The following is a 19692-nucleotide window of genomic DNA, read 5'->3' as shown; positions in this document are numbered from 1 at the left end:
TTGCTTGTCTAGTTTAATCCGGATTTCTTTCATGAACACCATGCATTTCTTGCCCAATTCTTGCTTCCTGGTGGCATCGACACAAAATTACACGTCAGTTGTTGAACCCCAAAACTGAAAAAAAAAATAAAATTGCAAATTATGAAGAGAAACAGCAATCCATCAAACAAGATCAAGCCATTAAAATTACCTTCTGTCGGAGTCGGCCTACTGGCAGTTCAATTTTTTGTTTTCCTCCAAAAATGAAAGAGATTATATATTTTTATTGTTTTTACATAACTCTTTTGTAAATATTAATTTTTTAAATTTGTTTGATTGGTCTAAATTCAAAAAATAGTAATATTTGTTCGAAAATTTGTATAAAAATGATTAGTAGGTTGACAATTAAACAAGCAAAACATCACGTGAGCGTATTAAAGAACTTAATAATTAAATTAAATTAAACGCCACACGGAATCTGTCATATTATTTTCATTCTAAAATTAAATATCTAATTAGTGCTATAGCTTGTTTTACGAATAGAGCATAATTTTTTAAAACGCTATTCGAGAGACAATTCGAATTTGATTAAGCTAAATTAAGACTTCTGCTCGGTTTATTTATTTAAATAGAAATTATTTGCCTATACTTTTAGAATAAATAGATAAATTTAAAGTATATAAAAAGTTCATTTTTTAATAATACATCTCGTTTTTAAAATGGAGTATACAATCCTGACCAGCTTAAAATTACAAGTAATGTTATTCTAAGGCCTCTATACTATGTTATCTACATTGCATAATTTAATTTAAAAGATAAAATTTAAAATTTGAATCTTAAGAACAAAAAAAAATATTATTTGTACTTATAATTTTTATTTAAATGACAATATGTACTGATACGATATTGAAAATTATCAAATTTAAATTTTAAATTTTAATTTAAAATTTAAAATTTAAAATTTAAACTTTAAAAGTAGAATTAACAAGAAATGATAATACAACTGTTGTAAGTAAAATATTGTATAATGCAGGTGTTTTATAATTGCATTGCCGGAAAATGAGAAGAAAACACAGTCCAAACTCCAAAGTGCGCAACCACTGATTAAAAAAAAAAAAAAAAGAAAAAGAAAAAGAGAACCATTCGTAAGTTCTTGGTATTGTAGTCTTTCGCTCCGTCTTTGGTAAATCGCGAAGGGAAGCCATGGCCTTGAGAATAACTCCAGCTCCTCCTCAAACTCTACAAACCACAGCCCTGCGACCACCCTCTCTCCTCCTCGTCAATAACTCTCATGCTCCAGCTCCTCCTCCAAATTCAACTAACCCCAAATTTGGCCTTACTATTCGTACTAATACTAGAACACCGCGTCGTCTCCTTGCGAGGGCCTCCTCCACTTCGGAATTTGTCCCTAATATCGGTGACATCCTCGGTGATATTAGCATTTTCAAAGCTTCCGGTGACCCCGTCTTCTTCAAGCACCTCTGGGATCAGAACCAGGTACACACACATCTATCTTCTTCAATCCCTTGAATTTCTTCCTTTTACTTTTACCCTTAATTATTTCCTTTCCTCCCAGGGTGTAGCTGTTGTTGCGCTTTTAAGGCACTTCGGATGCCCTTGCTGGTAAATCAACAATTATACTCTTTCATCGTTGGGGTATTCACAATATTATTCTTTTTATATTAAAAGGAAAAGAAAAGGACTTTTGTTCTGACTTGTCGACTGTTTTGCTTGTTCTTGTTTCAAAGTTGGGAACTTGCTTCTGCTTTGAAAGAAGCGAAACCGAAATTTGACACCGCTGGTGTAAAGTTGGTTGCAATTGGTGTTGGCACTCCTAACAAAGCTCGGATTCTTGCCGATCGGGTTGGTCTGCTTATTTCCTTTCACTTGTAAAGTTGAGTGTGTTTTCAGCACCAGTTGTTTATGAATCGAAATTTCCCACTATTTTACATTCTCCTGTTTCTATTAGCAAAATTGGAAGCTTTGACAAGGTATGATGTTCTTGTGTCCGATAAGTTGCGTGCTTTGACGAATAGGAGCAATCCCAGATCATGATTCACCATTTTCTACTTTAACAAATATGGAAATTGAACTGACTGGGGCTACTTTATATTAATTTATACTCTTTAAGTGTTATATCAAGATTTCTGTCCTCATTTTTATATAGATTTTGTATGCATCTTTTTTCATAAGATATTTTGCTATTATTTAATTTCGATTAAGGGAGAAAGATTTTAATTCCATGTTTAGCATGGGTTTATACTTTTAAATGTATGCAGTATTTTGATCACTGGTACAGTGCAGGTGCTCAAGAGCACGGTGCTATCACTCATCTGGTTCCATGGTTAAGTTTGGTCTTAGCTCTTTAATGAATTTCAGACATGGATACACTTTGGATGGATGATATAATTTCTGGAGTACGCATGTGAAAACACTAATTGTCCCAAAAACTTGAGCTAATGGAAAGAGGTAGATTTTATTATTTATTTTTATATCTTAACACTTCCCCCACGTGTGGGCCAGACTCCCCCTAAATGGGTGGCCCAACACGTGGAATATTTAATTAAATGGGATAGAGTGTAAAGTCAGGGTTCGAACTCAAGACCTTTGCTCTGGTACTATGTGAAATCACCAGTTGTCTCAAAAGCTTAAGCTGATGGGAAGATGTAGATTTTATTATTTGTATTATATTATTAACACTCATTCTCCCTTTTCCAATATGTTTGAATTTATTGCAATTGAAAAGCATGCAATGACATGTAGAGACAGTAACTATTTGACTATCATGCCATACTGACCAAAAAAAAAAAAACTATTAGACTATCATGTCATGTGCTTTATTTAATAAAAACCAATTGCTGAATGCTATATCCATTTGAGTTTGTTCATGTGTTTGAAAGGTTTAAAAATTTTAGAAGTTAGACCTTTGGACGCTTTGGGACAGATTATATTGCTTAGTCTCAAGGATGCCCGTCATGTGGTGCCCTCCTTGTTTTCCAATCAAAAGGAGGTCATTTCGAGCTATGATTGCCAACAAACCCAATATTTAGTTTGCCTGAGCTAGTTCATTGGAAAGGACAGATCTTTTTTTTTTTTTTTTCCCTGAAGAAGAGAACGGTACCCCAATATTATTGATAAACCCCCTCTTGTGGCAGAGGAATACTTTATACGAAGAGGAACAAGGAGGTTACAGAAAAGTCCTGAAAACTGGCTCCTGTAAAAATATTAATAACTTACAAACACTAGAAAAATTTCCTAGAAGTACCAAAAATGTTATCTTATTACTATCCACCAACGTTTATGGAGACATTTGGACACTTGAATTAAGAATTTATGTTAACTGTTCGTGTTTCATTTACCACGTGGTCATATGCCTGCATCCATCCAACAATAGATTGCTCACTTTCTGAAGAAAATGAGTTTGTCCGCTAAAACCGATTTTTGGTCAGTGTTAGATATATTGAAGTGTCCTTAACAGCAGCTTAGCTACAAACTAGGCTCTAGATTCTGGTAGGATGTTTCAGACTGGATGTATAACTTCCATTAAATTTTATTTCAATACAATGGAATTGAGATATGCCTGCTGACTTCCTGGAGGATCTACAACCAATTCCCTGAGGATTTGAAGCCATCATTGCATATTGTATAATCTTTTGTATGCTTTTACAACTAGCTTGTACTTGATCATTGGAGCTGATTATTCTACCTGATGTTCAGTTACCATTTCCAGTGGATTGCCTTTATGCTGATCCTGACCGAAAGGTAATGTGTTCTGTAGTACATAAATGTTTCCTGTAGGTGCTGTTTCCTCATTTAGTGACTGTAAAGCCTGACTGCAACTTAATTGATTTCAGGCATATGACGTTCTTGGCTTATACTATGGTCTTGGCCGGACATTTTTCAATCCAGCTAGTGTAAACATTCGATCTTGCTATCTGTAACTTATTGCTTCGTGAGAGAGGATTATATGCATGGTGTATACATTGATGGTTTCTGCCTATACTCTGACGTGGCAGGCAAAGGTGTTTTCAAGATTTGAGTCTCTGCAGAAGGCTGTAAAGAACTATACCATTGAAGCCACCCCGGATGATAGAAGTAGTGTGCTGCAACAGGTTCGGTTGTTATGTCCAAATATTTCCAATAATCAAGGATGGACTAACTCTCTGCGATACTGTCCTTAAATTTGTTTACTCTAGGCACCTCCATGGGGCATGGATTAATCTTTTTGTGTTGTTTTTATTAGGGAGGGATGTTTGTGTTTAAAGGGAAGCAATTGCTGCATGCGTGGAAAGATGAAGGGACAGGGGATCATGCCTCTTTGGATGATATTTTGGGTGTCTGTTGCAAAGTTCCAGTTGCATGAAGCTTTATTACGATCACTGTTTCAGATGGTGTTTAGATTTTTGCTTCATGTATATAAATTGCATGTATAGATAATGGACGTACTGATGTAGCAATGCCCGGCCCTTCTCAAATATGAGTAAAATGAACTGAATGTCCGATGATGATTTGATCATATTGATTACTAATTACTATGTTTCCATTGTGGTGCACCTCCTTTAAATGGAGCCCGACTTCTCTTCATATGAGCGTGCCCCAGGTTGCATATTGGACCTCCTATTGCCGTGCGAAATGTTAGGCAAGCTACCGTATTATGCATCACCCAGTTAAACCAGTTGGGTGTCATTTTCAATATGCATAGGGCTGTAATCGAGCCGAGCTTTGGCTTGCTGAGCTTGGCTCGACTCAAAATACTCGAGCTCGAGCCCGAGTTTGAGATTTTTTTTTATTCTGTGTTCGAGCTTGACTCGATATTCTTAACTCTCAACTCGAGCTCATCTCACAAACGAGTTCAAGTCGAGCCGAGTTCGAGATCGAATTGTTTATTTTTTTATTTTTTAAAAAAGATTTAATAATTAATAAATTAAATAAATAAAAAATAAAAAATTTAATAGTAAATTTATACAACTAACAAGTAGAACCTTCATTGAATTATAAAATTTTTAAAAAATTATAAATAATTAATATCTAACTAGTTGATATTTATCTAAAATAACAATATATTATATGCGTGTATATATTATTAATATATACATTTAATATGATAATATATATCTATTTCATATATGATTTCTACATACTAGTGTATGAAATTATTAAATTTTATCGACTAATTATTATACAAATTATAAAATATACTTATGAAATATATTAACTATATAGAGATAAGTAATTAGATTACATATTATATATTTAATTATAAAAGTGGTATGCTTATATTATTAGCTAATACATATATATATATATATGTATGAGTTTTAATCGAGTCGAGTCGAGCATAAACGAGTGGGCCTTAATGTGCCTTAGCCGAGTCGAGTCGAGTTTTGTTGGATATGTGTCATTTACAAATCGAGCGGGTATCTACTTTCACGAACAAGTTTTTTTTTTTACGAGTCGAATTTGATTCAAATTTAACCGAGTGAACTATCGAACAGACTATTTACAATCCTAAATATGCATGTCTTACATCCTCTAAAAGGAAGGACCAGGTACCATGAGCGGCGACAACTCACTTGCCCATATCTAAATTGTTATGCCGTGAAGGCAGGGAACGACTGGAAATTAAACTAAATCGTATTTCAAGGCCCTTTTAGGCACCTCTTTGTGATTTGAGACCCAAGGGGTCAGAGGTTTGGGTTCTTATTCGAAAGTCTCACTGTTTACACATTTTTAGGCTGTATTTAGATGTTAAAGTGAGTTGAGAAGATAAAATATTATTTTTTAATATTATTATTATTTTAAAATTTAGAAAAGTTGAATTATTTATTATATTTTGTGTTAAAATTTAAAAAAATTATAATAATAAATTGAGATGAATTGAGTAACCAAACGTTGTCTAAACACCTGCCATTTTAAAGGAAAAAAAATATATGTACAAGTCTGGCGTTTCACGGATAGTTGATGTGAAAATTTACCGGACATAAAAAAAATATTTTATTTTGATTTTTTTTTTTTTTTTATAATTATTTTGCATTTCACAGTAAGTATTGGCAACTTATAAGCTGCATAACTGTTGAAAGTTATGCTAATCAACAAACATGTCCAATAACCTTGATATCGTATGAAAATTAAATGAACCAAATTGAGGCATATCAAATTTGACTCATACCTAGATAAAATCAATAGAATTCTAATCCACTCTAAATGTTCCTCTCTCTCTCTCTCTCTCTCTCTCTCTCTCTCTCTCTCTCTCTCTCTCTCTCTATATATATATATATATATATATATCTCCTATACTTAAAAGTGTCTATCGTCCAATGAACAATAAACTCGTTTTATGCTTTTCTTCTTCCTCTTACGTCCCTCTTTACATCCTCACAGTAAAATCACCACAAAATCATCACAAAAATCACAAAATACCAAACAAATTTTCACACAAATCACAAAATCACCACACAAATCACAAATCAACAGATCCCGTGAAGAGATAGAGCATGAGAGGAGTTGGGGCTTCAGCTGGAGGAAATGAGGAAGTGGAGGGGTCGTCGGCAAAGGACGAGGCTGGTGGTGGTAGTGCGGTGACGTAGGGGTGGCTAACAGCTGCGCTAAGGGGAAAAACACGTGCATGTAGAGGGGCAGCGTGCATGGGGCTAGGGAGGAACTACAGGTGGTGGGTTCCATGAAAGTGAGGGGAAAATGCTAGGTTTAAGATTTTAAATCTCAACCCTTCATCTTGAATCCCTAGATTTAATCTAACGGTAGAAATTTAAATATTGATTTAAACTAACATAAAATAGATAATTAAAATATAAATAGTATATCATACCCTTAAAATCAACTTTAATTTATAAAATATTAATATTTCATCATTAAATAAATGATAAAGTGTTGCTAAACATTTTTAAGAGAATAAAACTATCTAATTAATTTGAATTTTCAACATAATTTAAACCCTATAATAAATGATAAACATGAATGAACAGTAATTTTGCTCTTATACATTAGACTATTAAAGTCACAATTTATTTTTTCCTTCAATTAGACAGATGTGGCACGTTTAGCCACTGCTAGAGTATATATATACACACACGCACACTCGCAATCCAAAGGGTGTAAGCCGCGTAACGGGTTCACGTGGAATGAAGCCGAAAGGGCAAACCATACTTAAAATATAAATATTATATCATATATTTAAAATCAACTTTAATTTATAAAATATTAATCTTTCATCATTAAATAAATGTTGAAGTTTTGCTAAATATTTTTAAGAGAATAAAACTATCTAATTAATTTAAATTTTTAACATAATTTAAATCCTATAATAAATGATGAACATGAATGAATAGTAATTTTGCTCTTATACATTAGACTATTTTCAATGTTTGAAGTCACAATTTATTTTTTCCTTCAATTAGGCAGATGTGGCAAACGTGCTTTGCACGTTTGGCCACTCCTAGTGTATATATATACACACACGCACGCATGCAATCCAAAGGGGGTAAGCCGCATAACGGGTTCACGTGGAATGAAGATGAAAGGGCAAACCATACTTGATTCCTAACAAAATTTTTATTCTGAGAGACAAACATGAGACAGGCCCTATCAAAAGAAGACAATGCAGAGATCAGAAAACAGAGGCATGTCCTATCCAAACTAGAATGGTGAATTTCGGTAATTTTGTTGTCTATCACTTCTACCATGGTCTCCTTTATTATGATGAGACCAGAATTGTGAGTTTTCATAAAAAAAAACTGGTTGTTTTGTTCGGCCAGTAATAAACAATATATTAGTTTATAATATTTAGTAAACTTTTGCACTCAATATTGTTGTTGCAGGGAGCACATTCAAGGCATGAATTCGTTATATGTGTCATTTCAAATATATCCTAGTTAGTGACCTTTTTTCTACACAATTTCAATTGTGAACTTATTGTTTTCTTAAAGTGTAGGCTTGTATTCACTTATAATCTTGCAATGTCAGGTGCATCTAATCATAATGAGCTTTAGAGAGAATCACGGTCGTTTGGTACTCGTGTCTCTGTTTTAAACTATCTTATAGAATTAATAGATCTTTTATTATGAGGTATTTAGTTTTATGTATTTCATTCAAATGGTAGTGAAGGAAAATCATTGCTTTTAGTGCAATTTTGAAGGGATGCTTCATTTTCTACCTTAATAGTATTTCCAAGATGAATCTTAGCATTAAAGATCCATGATAAATAATTGCTACCAAAAATATTGAGGGCAACAAATTCGAGTTTTGTAAGATCTGACATAATCTATAACAAATATATTAAATATTAAATAAGAAAAAAGTATTTAAAATCAAATTGACATATAGAGGATAAGAATATTTATCTCATCGATATGATGACATTATACTCTATATAATGTCACATAGATCATGTCAAGATTTTATAAAATAATTTACATCGTAATGAGCACATATCAATATTTATAGAAGATAAACTTATAGTGGTCAAGAAATGTTACGCAAGTATCTTGCCAAATATCAAAATAACATAATAGTTGGCTAGAGTCTCATACTGATAATGTATTGTAAAATTAAAAAGAATAAGGAAGAGAATTGAAAAATTGCAATGTAAGACTAAATCTTCACGAGCTTAATATTATCCACTTTGATTTTCTTATGTTGTACAAACGATACTTACTATATCCTTTTTTAGGCATAGGAGGATAAAAAACATAAAAGAGTGATTCATGAATTAATAAGATATATTTATGAATTTAAGAATTTCAAAAATTAATAGATGAATGCGATAGAATTGTAAGAGGTGAAATCTCATCTAAAATGTCAAGGCGCCCTTTTAAATGTCCCTGAATTTGTGTGTGCATTTACAAGGAAATGCTGTATATGGTAGTGGATTTACTCATCATTGCTGCAATAAAAAGGAGTCCCTCTGCAGATATTCTCCCCCGTCCTTGGGTTAGGTACATGCATGCAGGACCTTTCACTCCCCGACTCTCTTTTCAAAGCAAATCATTATGCTCTAGACAATCTGTCTCCATGAACTTGGGTCATGCAATCTTGCATGCAAAACGATTAATGATACCAAGGCGATTTTGGATTAAAGCTTTATATATATATATAGTAGACATTGGAGAGGCCAAGTATTTTAGGTTGGAATAAATACTTCAATTGAATCTTTTTTAGGAACACCATTAACAAAATGATAATAAATGATTAAAGAGTTCTAAGAAATAAAAAATAATTTCAAAACCTAAAAAAAAAGGCATTTCACAAATATCATAACAACAAAAAGGTTTATATAATTTATTAATTAAAGTGTACATATTAAAGTGTACACATAAAGTTTACTCAAATATAAAAATTAAAATTAAAGTGTACATATTAAAGTGTACATATTAATGATGATTACAAATAAAATTCTTTATTTATCTTCTCGTATGTTCTAAATGTGTTTAAAAGTAAATATTATTTTTCTATTAAATCTTCCTATGAATTGAAACTTTCTCGATCAAAATATTATATGAAATAAAATCAAATGGAAAATAGTATACCTAAAATATTAAATTTTAGTTTGTTTGATATAAAACAGAATATATATGCAAACAAGAAAAGTATATAGCTATCATAGCAAAGTTGATGATGATTAAAAAGTAGTATCGAGTATCGAGAAAATTGTGGACAAAATGCATGAGGCAGCGTTACCCTGAATTCTTTAATATTGGGAGATCACCAACTAGGTGTAAAATCATCAAAAGTTCGTACGTATGCATGGGCAAAAACACCCAATAGTTTAAGGGGTTGTTTCGTTCATCAGCCTAACAATTTAATTTTACTTTTTTAGATTAGCATTCGAGTATTAATTAATTTCCTCATCATGATGTGGGTGGTAATATCGGATAGACTTGTTTGTATTGAACAAGTCCATTGCATTGCATGTTTTTTTAGTATACTCTCGAGAGAATACAAAGTTGAGATTGGGGGTCTTGATGAGTTTGAAGTTATTATTTAAAAAAATAAATAAAAGAAGTTCTTCCAACCTGGCCGCTGTAAGGGAGAGGTTGGCATGAAGATCACAGCCTATTTCTCAAAGCTAATAAATATTCCAGGAATGATTAGGGAAGGGAAGCTGGGTCCGAAAATGCTTTTCCTAATACTTTGAATGTATGTTGAGCATGCAGAAGGGTCGGGGAATTGCTTTCTTGTTTGATGTTTCAGTTGCTCCCCCCATTAAATAGTTTTTGTCGGCGAAGGGTACTTTAAGATCATGTTGAATGGATATAATTAATTAGCTGGCCAGGTTCATCAGTGGGTCATGATGAATGATTATATGGTTCAGGAAGTATATAAATATATATATTTTATGTTTATAATTGGTTTATTTATTTTTCTTTCTTTTGTTGAACTGCTTCGTTAATGTATTTATTTTATAAAGTGAAATAATTAATTTCATTACTAAAATGTCGCAATTAATAATTTGTTTCTAAAATATGCTGAGCATAGATCATTATCTAGATTAATTATGTTATACTTTACATTTTTTTTTTATCATACTTCCATTACATTATGCTACATCATCATGTTGCGCATCAATTATTAGATAAACTCTTTATTTTAAAATAATAAATTCAAAAATTGATAGATAATATCAAATTAAGAGTGCATGATATAACATGACTTTTTATTGTAAAAATCTTCTATATTTTATATGTTTTTTAATATAAGAAATTCATGTCAAGACTTATATTTTAAAATTAAAAATATATATTATAATTGAAAATTTAATGGTTTATAAAAAAATTTCGGTTGGGTCCTCTCTTTCCTTAGAAGGGTGAAGGCTTTCTTTGCATTTTGCAGAGGGTTGGTCTCTTAGATTGTTTAAGCCTGAAGATGGGAGATGGAGGATGACTAATAGGCTATGGAAGGATTTTTTTTTTTTTTAATCGAAGAGCCGGCAGCCACATGTCTAGTGGCCCCGTCCCAAATCTAACAACAATTTGAGAATCACTTTTGATAATCATATTGACCATATGGAGCCGAATCTAATATCATCCAAAATTGTTTTTACTTCCGAGGCATTATTTGTACCTACACCATAAGAGGCTGAAAAGGCCCATTTCACCATACCATTCCAATCTCTAATAATATAACCCCCTCCCAAATTTCCAAAATTACCTCGACAACTCCTATCGCAATTAAGCTTCACCCAACTTGTAGGAGGTCTAGACCATTAAACAATTTTTTTAGGTCTCATAGAAGTTCTTGGACTCTCCAAATTAAATTCTTCCAAGATCTTCACATCATGCATGGATAAGTTACTGAACGAGTTAATGTTATTAGCCAGTAACTTAATCCAAACCCGAACACTTTTCCAAACAGTCACAGTCGTGCATACTTTCCATCCATTCTAGCCTTGCATCTTCTCTTCCATAGGCACATTAGACAAGGAATTAAGCCAACTAGAGTACCTTTGAAAGAAGATTTTTTAGCATAATTAAACCAGGTAGCTACTCTATTCTTTCATGGTAAACTGCCCCTACACGGAATACCCAGAGCAATACTAGCATAAGACTAGACGTCTAGAGCCATGACCCCCATAGAAAAAATATGGTCATTGTTTTCTATGCATCTCTGATCACAACAATCACACGCAGAGGCAAGAGACACAGCTTTGCTTTGAACCCGAGCATCCACTAGCAAATAGTCAAACCAAATTTTTCACAAACATATTGAAATACGTTTAGGTAACAACTGATGCTAGAACCAATCATGCCATGGTAACAGCTAATTCCAAGGCTTCTACCATTGGAAGCCTTGGCTGAGGCTCAATCTCGAGGGAGACCTTGTTTGATGAATTTTGATGCTATGAAAAAATTGTCAATTGGGAAGCTTTTTGAAATATAATGTCAAAAGTGTGGAAACCTGATGGCTAGATCAAATTCAAAGAAGTAGGTGCCAATCTTTTTCTTATTGAATTTTAGTTTGAAAGGGATAATGATAGGGTAAAAGTGGGAAGACCTTGGACCTTTGATAAATTCCTAATTTGTATACAAGAATTCGATGGATGAGACTTATCAATTCTTTAGGAGGATGCATGCAATAAGTGTAATACCTGGGCCCAATGCCCAAGCCAGCACACAGGCCCAAGCCCATGAAGACCCTAACCATGGAGATCCCAAACGTCATCGATTAGGTAAGTCGCCTCTCCCTTTTCAGTTTTCTTCTTGTTGATACCTCCCCCCCCCCCCCTCCCCACCCAGATTCTTCTCTCCCCGTTATCCCTCCATCCTGACTTCTTCTCTCCCTTTTAGTTTTTCAACCCAATAACTCCTCCACATCATTTCCATTTTCCCACGTCTTTGCAATTAATTTTCCTTCCTCACATCAAAAAGTTTCTCTCTAAGTGCAGACCATTTTCTCTCTCCCTCTCCTACAAAAATTTTGGTGATTTGGTTCTGCGATTTTTGGATACTTTTCTGAATTTGAGCCGTAGTCAAGCTTTTTGCCAGAGTCCCTATTGAACGCTGGTAAGCCCACTCTCTCTCTCTCTCTCTCTCTCTCTCTCTCTCTCTCTCTCTCTCTCTCTCTCTCGATGTTCACTTTTTCGCTAATTGTCACTCACACACACAGACTCAAGAAACTCACAAGTTTCCTTCACAGATTGCTCCTCCCTTTTGTGTCGTGCCATTGCAACGGGTCGCATTGTCACATATTGAATCTCCTTACACCGGTACGCCACTTTTCTCTCTCTCTAAGGTTCGACTCTGTGTGTGTGTGTGTGTGTGTGTGTGTTTGTTCATCATTTTGTTTTCGATAGCAATAGGTTTATTTCAAATTTATTTCTTTGAATTTTTTATTTTTTATTTTATTTCACTTTTATTCTTTTCGATAGAATAGCCGTGCAACACCTCTTTGTTCGAGTGTTGTCAATTGCTGTCAAACCTATCACTGGACTTCTGGTTCAACGACGGTGGGCGTCTCATTTGTTTTTTTTTTTTTAATTTTCTTGTCTCGAGTTCTTTGACACTCAATCAAATTTTGCATCTCATTCTCTTCCACTTGCTTCAAAAATTTTAGATTCATCATTCAGTTAGTATTGCCATCGTGTCCAGTGGAAGGGGTTATTGTATAACTCGACTCAAAGCGTTGCAAGGTATTGCCTTGCCCAAAAATTGGTCTCTATCATATGTTAATCAGTTTTGTAATTCAATTTAACGTCACTACTTTATATCACAGGATATTGCTAATGCCCTAGACAATGTTGTTCCGCTTTTTATTTCCACGAGCCACACACACGAGCTTAGGTAAGATATTCAGAATTTTGGACTCTTTGCCGGCATTGTTACGGGTGCAATATAAGTAAATTATGGTTGCTGGAATTTTAATGAATGATGGTTATATGGCTATTAAGAATTTTATGTCGACTGTATTGGGGTTATATGTGAATTATTGGGTTTGATGTGACTGTGTGGGTGAAGTTATGTGGTTGTCTAGGATACTTATTTATTTTGTTGGTTGTTCTGGATTTGAGTATTAATTGTTGAGTTGACGTTGACTATTGTGAGTCTATAAGATACGATTGAAGTTGAGTGGTGGATTGTTTGAGTTGATATGTGATTTGTTGGGTTAAAAAGGGGTTGTTGAGTTGATGAGCATGGTTGTTTGGGGGTTGAGATATGTGTCTGGCTAGGTTTATTCTACGACTGTTATATGGTTGATCATGTTGAGTTGGTTGTATTTGACCTATTGCGAGTTGTGTGGATGCTCGGGACTGAAGTAGTTGCTGGTTTGGAGTTTTATTAAATAAGCTAGTGACATACTTGTTTGGGTTATTAATTGATTGGTAAATGTTTATTGATTAGATTGCGATACTATTAGAGGTCAGATCCAAGTTGTAACTTATACACGACACGAGTTAGTTAAGCGGAATTTCTATACTAGACTTTGCATGAACGAAATGATTGAGATTGATTTTATGAAAACATGCATGATATGTTTTGAAAAGAAATATGAAAACAACCTCAGTCATGTATTCTGGATTACTCAAGAAACTTTGTATAAGAATGAAGTATTTTCTGTCATGACTGGTGTAGATATGAGTTTATTTTAGCATTTTATTTTTTGAATTGTGAAAAAAAGCGAATATGATCTGAAAAGTTTTGTGTTAATTAAGTGAAGATGTTTTATATCTGTTTTTTTAATATGTGAAATGATTTGAATCTATTCAATACTCTATTTTGATAAGATGTGACATCTGAAAACCTTTGACATGACTTTCTGGTTCTGCACCTGTGTCTGATTCTGTTTTGTTTATGATCTATTTTGTTAAGGCCCTGCCACAAGTATAATAATGGTATACGGCCCTGCCACAAGTATAGTAATGGTATAAGGTCCTACCACAGGTATAATAGTGGTATATGGTCTTACCACCAGTATAATAGTAGTATACAACCCATTTACAGGTATAACTGTGGTATGCGGCCCCGCCACAGATATAATGGTGGTTTATAACCTTACCACGAATGTTAAACATGGTCTCTGTCCTGATGATATGATATGAAGATGATGTCTCAGATTATGATATGCCAAAGGATTTTTGAAAGTTTCACTCTGATATTTTGATAACATGTTTTAATTCTACATTTTGAAAGTAAATGTTTTGTTCCGCATTCTGAATTCTGTAAATGCTCATGTTTACATGCTAGTATATGTTCTCTGCTTACTAAGTTGTTGATAAATTACCCCTTCATTTTCACAATATTTCAGATGACTTTGATGATTTAGCTGAGGAACATTGATAGAGTGCGTGGGCAAGATTACCTAAGGATAGTAGTTGGTACCTCATGGTACTATTGCTGTTGGGGGATTTATTTTATTCAATAGACATATTTCAATATGTTTAGATGATTTATGGAGACTTATGTAAACTCTGGCTCTTTTTACTATGTTACTTGAGATATGTAGAGCAATTGACCTATTTTATTTAGTTTATTGTATTGAAGATTTGATAGATGAGTATGTGTAGTTAATCAAATTGGAGGAATTTATGTTTGATTTGGAGTCCTTGAAAATATATATGTGGATATGGAGTATATATTAGCATTATTGAAGTTGATTATCAGGTAACAGTAGTTAACTCCTTGGACCTCCAGGATCAAGGCGTTACAATCAGGACGCTTGATTCTCTAAGAGAGTTCATATCCTAATCAATATTCAAATTTGTAGCTTGACAATTTTGTAAGTTGTTTAAAACATAATTACTCTAATTTTAATAATGATTATATTGTTGGAAAAGAATTTGCTATTTGGAAAAGAAGAGTTAAAAGCAATATAAACAGTTCAATTAAGGAATATTCTAATCCTACAATTATGGCTTTGGCTACTCAAAGTAGGAAGAGGGGGATAGGGGTACTAAATAAAGGTTTTAATATGCATGCAAATACTTAAAAAAAGCTTAAATCTCAACTTTTACTTGAAGGGAGTCTAAACCAAGGCATATTGGTGGAGGCTGTTAAGCAACCCCACCAACAACCATGAATTGTTTGAGTTAGAACTACCGGGGGCTTAGAAACCCTCGAACAATTCGAGAACTTCACTTATTGGTGAAGTAAAGGAGCCCAAACTTTGTTTTTCTGATGGAAACAAAATGTGATAGAAATAAGGTGGAGTCAATGAGAAGGCAACTAGGTTATGAATGCAGTTTTATGGTAAATAGCATAGGGCCAAGTGGGGGACTAGCATTTCTATGGAATAATCATATATAAGCTTGTTTAGATACATTTTCACATCACCAAATTTCTCTTACTATTAATTATATGGAAGCTAGAAAGGAATTTGTTCTAACTGGCTTTTATGGGAATCCCATTACTGCTAAAAGAATAGAGAGTGAGACTTTATTGAGAGTATTGAAATCAATTAAAGGAAAAGCTTGGATGTGTATGGGTGACTTTAATGAAATTTTGCATTATAGTGAGAAGTAGGGATCAAATATAAGACCTTATAGCCAAATGGAAATATTTCAAGAAGCTGTAGAAGATTGTGGTTTAAGTGATCTTGGTTTTCAAGAATCAAAGTTCACTTGGAGTAATAACATAGTAGATAATTTTTTTACTAAAGAGGGTCTAGATAAGGCTTTTGGAAACGTGTCTTGGACCATGCTATTTGATTTCACATTTGTTAGAGTTCTAGCTGCCCCAACTTCAGATCATAGTCCATTACTTATTTCTATAGGAAATGGAATGGAAGTTGGAAAAAGTAAAATGAAACCTTTCAAATATAAGGCTAGCTAGTCTAAAAGAAAGGATTGTTGCAAAAAAGTTGAAATAGAATGGAGTCATTGGTCAAGTTCAGTTAATAAAATGGTGCAAGTATTTGCAGGCTTGGAAAAGTATACAAATTCCCTTAAAAAATGGAGTAAGGAAATAGTGAACAATATTAAGGGGTGATAGATGAAAAGCTCTATCAAATAACACAACCACAAAGCAAAAGCATAGGGGATCAATTAGGGAGAATAAAGGCTTTACAGCAGGAAGTTGATGGATTACTTAAAGAATAAAGAATTCCTTAGAATCGGTCGGGCTTATCTTCCCCAAAAAGCAGCCTTCCAATAACCTAATGTCACGTAGGCATTCCATTAGAAGTACAATCTGACTGCACAAGGAAAAAATTTCAAGAGACACACAGATCCGATCCTCTCAGATCTCTTCTTCGACCAAAAAAAGCCCATCCGCCCCCTTTGTGTGTTGCAGCCCCCTTTATTTTTTCTTTTCTTTTTGGTTTGTTTGGCCTTCGACGGCAACAGGAAAATTTATGCTAAACTCGGCCGGAGTGAGATCAGAGAACTTGGTGATGTCGTGTATGGCGCCAGGGTCCAGCTTCTAGTGTCGCTTTTCTTAGTGCAGGTTGGCCTTGAACACGACGAATCTGTAGTCGAGCTCCTCTTGGTTGGCATAACTCTTACTGAACTTGGCCCTTAATTCTATTTTTTGCCTTTTTATTTTTGAAATCAATCTTAACTCTCTTTCGAGTGGCATGGAAGCCCTCTCGCCCATGGATGATTTTCATTTTCATTAATATATTTTAAATTGTTAACATACTTATTGGTCGTCGGGTATGAGAGGCAGAGGGAAGAAAATGTGGCAATGGACTAGTTGTTGCTTTGGAATTTTTCTAGGTGGACGAAGAAGAGATCTGAGAGGGGAGATCTGTTTTCTTTTTCACTTTTATTTTAATATGTTGTAGTTTCTTCTTGAATGTTAGTTGTCATCCTCTTATATTTTGTAGTTTATGAGATCGGAGAGAGAGGATGCATGAGATTTGACATTGCATTTTCTTCTTCTTCTTCAAATGAAGCTCAAATGAACGAAATGGTGTTTTCTTGTTGTTGCATTTTCTTCTTCTTTGAAGCTTGAAGGAATTGAAGGATGAGCTCTGGGTTTGGCAGGCTGAATGGTAACTGTTTTCTTGTTTGCCAAATCAGAGTGTAAACGAAAATGAAAAATGGAGTTGGTGAGTTGTCTTGGAGTTATTTTGGTAATGATTGGTGGTGGTGGAAGCTACTTTTCTATTGTGCAGCGGTGAATCTAGAAGCATAGATCGATCTTCCTATCTTGACTGATTCTATTCTTTTGTTTTCCATGTGAACGAGTGTATTTAGAATTTGATGTAATTTCAAAGGTGGTAGCATATAAGTGGAAGGCTGCTAAACAAGGAAAAATGGCCCAACCGCTTAGAATCAGTTCTATAAAGAATATCATATCAAATGGAAACAAAGGGCTAAGTAGAAATGGTTAAAAGATGGGATAAGAACACTAAAAATTATCATATGTGTACTAAACAAATGAGAAAATCCAATGTTATTCATACAATTGAGAGGAAGGATGGATCTTAAGCTAGTTCTCTTGAAGAGGTTGGTAGTTTATTTAACAAATTCTATAAGGAGTTATTTTTTCATTCAAGTCCAGAGGATATTGAAAGTTGTATTAGTTGCATGATCCCAATAGTCACTAAGGAAATGAATTTCAATTTAACAAAAGAGTTCATTGCTCTTGAAGTGAAGGATGTTATTTTCATATGAACCCATTGGGTTAGACTAGATGGATTTCCAACAACTTTTTACCAAGACCATTGGAGTATTGTTGGGCAAGATGTTTGTGAAGTTGTCCTCAAGTTCCTCAATTCAAATTGTGATATTTGCCACCTTAATGATACTTATATAGCCTTAATCCGAAAGGTTAATCCTAAGAAGGTTTCAGACTTCAGACTAATCAGTTTATGTAATGTAATTTACAAAACCATCTCCATAGTGTTGGCAAACAGATTGAAGATAATTTTACCTACCATCATTTCCCCTACACATAGTGCATTAATTATTCTCGGAAGGTTAATTATGGATAATGTAGTGGTTGCTTATGAAACTATGCACTCAATGAATAGTAGGAGGTTGGGAAAATCAGGTTTTATGGAAATGAAGCTTGATATGAATAAAACATATGATAGGGTGGAGTGAGATTTCTCAAAGGCTATGATGATTCAAATGGAATTCAATGGAATATGGAATGATCTTGTTATGAGTTGTATCATATTAGTATCATATTCTCTACTTATTAATGGTTCTCCCCAAAGTTCTTTTAGATCAACAAGAGGGATAAGGCAGGGTGATCATCTATCACCCTACCTTTTTATTCTATGTTCTGAAGCCTTAAGTAATCTGCTCAACAATGTTGAAGCTTCTGGTGTAATCTCTGTTATTCTAATAGCTAGAGACCAACTTTGCATTAATCACTTTTTTTTTTTTTTTTGTAGACGATAGTTTACTTTTTTACAAGGCAAATCCATTGAAGTGGAGCTGATTAATTGCAATACTTGACACTTATGAAAGGGTTTCAAGACAAAGACTGAATAAAGCAAACATATCTATCCATTTCAGCACCAATACGAGTAATGAGTCAAAGGATATAATTCTGAGTATTGCTAGAGTTAGATCTACTTCATCCTATGAAAAATATTCGGGGCTGCCAGCTATCATTGGTAAATCTAGAGCTCAATCTTTTAAATGCATCTTGGAAAGAATAAGAACCAGAATAAGCAATTGGAAGACAAAATTTTTTATCACAGGCAAATAAAGAGATTCTGCTCAAATTAGTGGTTCAAGCATTGCCTACTTCTAGCATGGGTGTTTTCAAGCTTCCCAAAGTTCTACTTAAAGAAATAAATAGAATTATTAACAATTGTTGGTGGGAACAACAACAAAATGAAAGGAAAATTCATTGGGTTTCTTGGAGTAGGTGGAAAAGGCAAAAACAGTTGGAGGGTTAGGATTTCGAGATAGGCCTCGTTTGAATAGTGAGATGAGATGAGATGATCTGTAAATAGTAGTGAAAGTGTTTGTGAATAGTAGTGAAAGGGTTTGTGAATAATAGTGAAATGACTTGAGTTAAGATGTTTTATGGAGTTAATATTATTTTTGTTTTGTGGCTCGAAAAAGTTGAATTATTATTATTATTTTTTTTTGTATTTTATTTGGTTGGAAAAGTTGTAATGATTAAGGTAATGATTAGATAAAAAAGTTGAAAATTTAAAATTGTTTGTGTTTGGATATTAAGATGAGATGAGATTGGATGAGAGACTCTTGCAATCCAAACCAGGCTTAGAGAGTTTCAACCAGTGTTTTAAATTTCGTACCGTACCTACCGGTACGGCCGAAATTTTTCGTTTCGGCCATCC

At 33.8% G+C, this 19692-nt stretch overlaps 1 protein-coding gene and 1 long non-coding RNA gene across 2 annotated transcripts; both read left to right on the top strand.

The window, feature by feature from the left end:
* The first annotated feature begins 1106 nt into the window (after positions 1-1106).
* On the top strand, positions 1107-4522 carry LOC109003550 (prostamide/prostaglandin F synthase). The gene is made up of 7 exons (XM_018981723.2): positions 1107-1476; positions 1556-1602; positions 1728-1842; positions 3697-3741; positions 3834-3893; positions 3996-4091; positions 4223-4522. The coding sequence occupies exons 1-7, from the start codon at positions 1183-1185 to the stop codon at positions 4340-4342; spliced, it is 777 nt and encodes a 258-aa protein (XP_018837268.1). The 5' UTR covers positions 1107-1182; the 3' UTR covers positions 4343-4522.
* An 8531-nt stretch (positions 4523-13053) lies between these two features.
* On the top strand, positions 13054-14849 carry LOC109003544. The gene is made up of 3 exons (XR_001998154.2): positions 13054-13120; positions 13204-13271; positions 14734-14849. It is a non-coding gene; the product is annotated as an uncharacterized LOC109003544 (long non-coding RNA).
* The last annotated feature ends 4843 nt before the right edge of the window (positions 14850-19692 follow it).

Source organism: Juglans regia, chromosome 7 (assembly GCF_001411555.2).
Source record: "Juglans regia cultivar Chandler chromosome 7, Walnut 2.0, whole genome shotgun sequence".
Taxonomy (NCBI): Eukaryota; Viridiplantae; Streptophyta; class Magnoliopsida; order Fagales; family Juglandaceae; genus Juglans; species Juglans regia.
The sequence above is the reverse complement of the archived record's forward strand: the minus strand, read 5'-3'. Positions and strand labels throughout refer to the sequence as shown.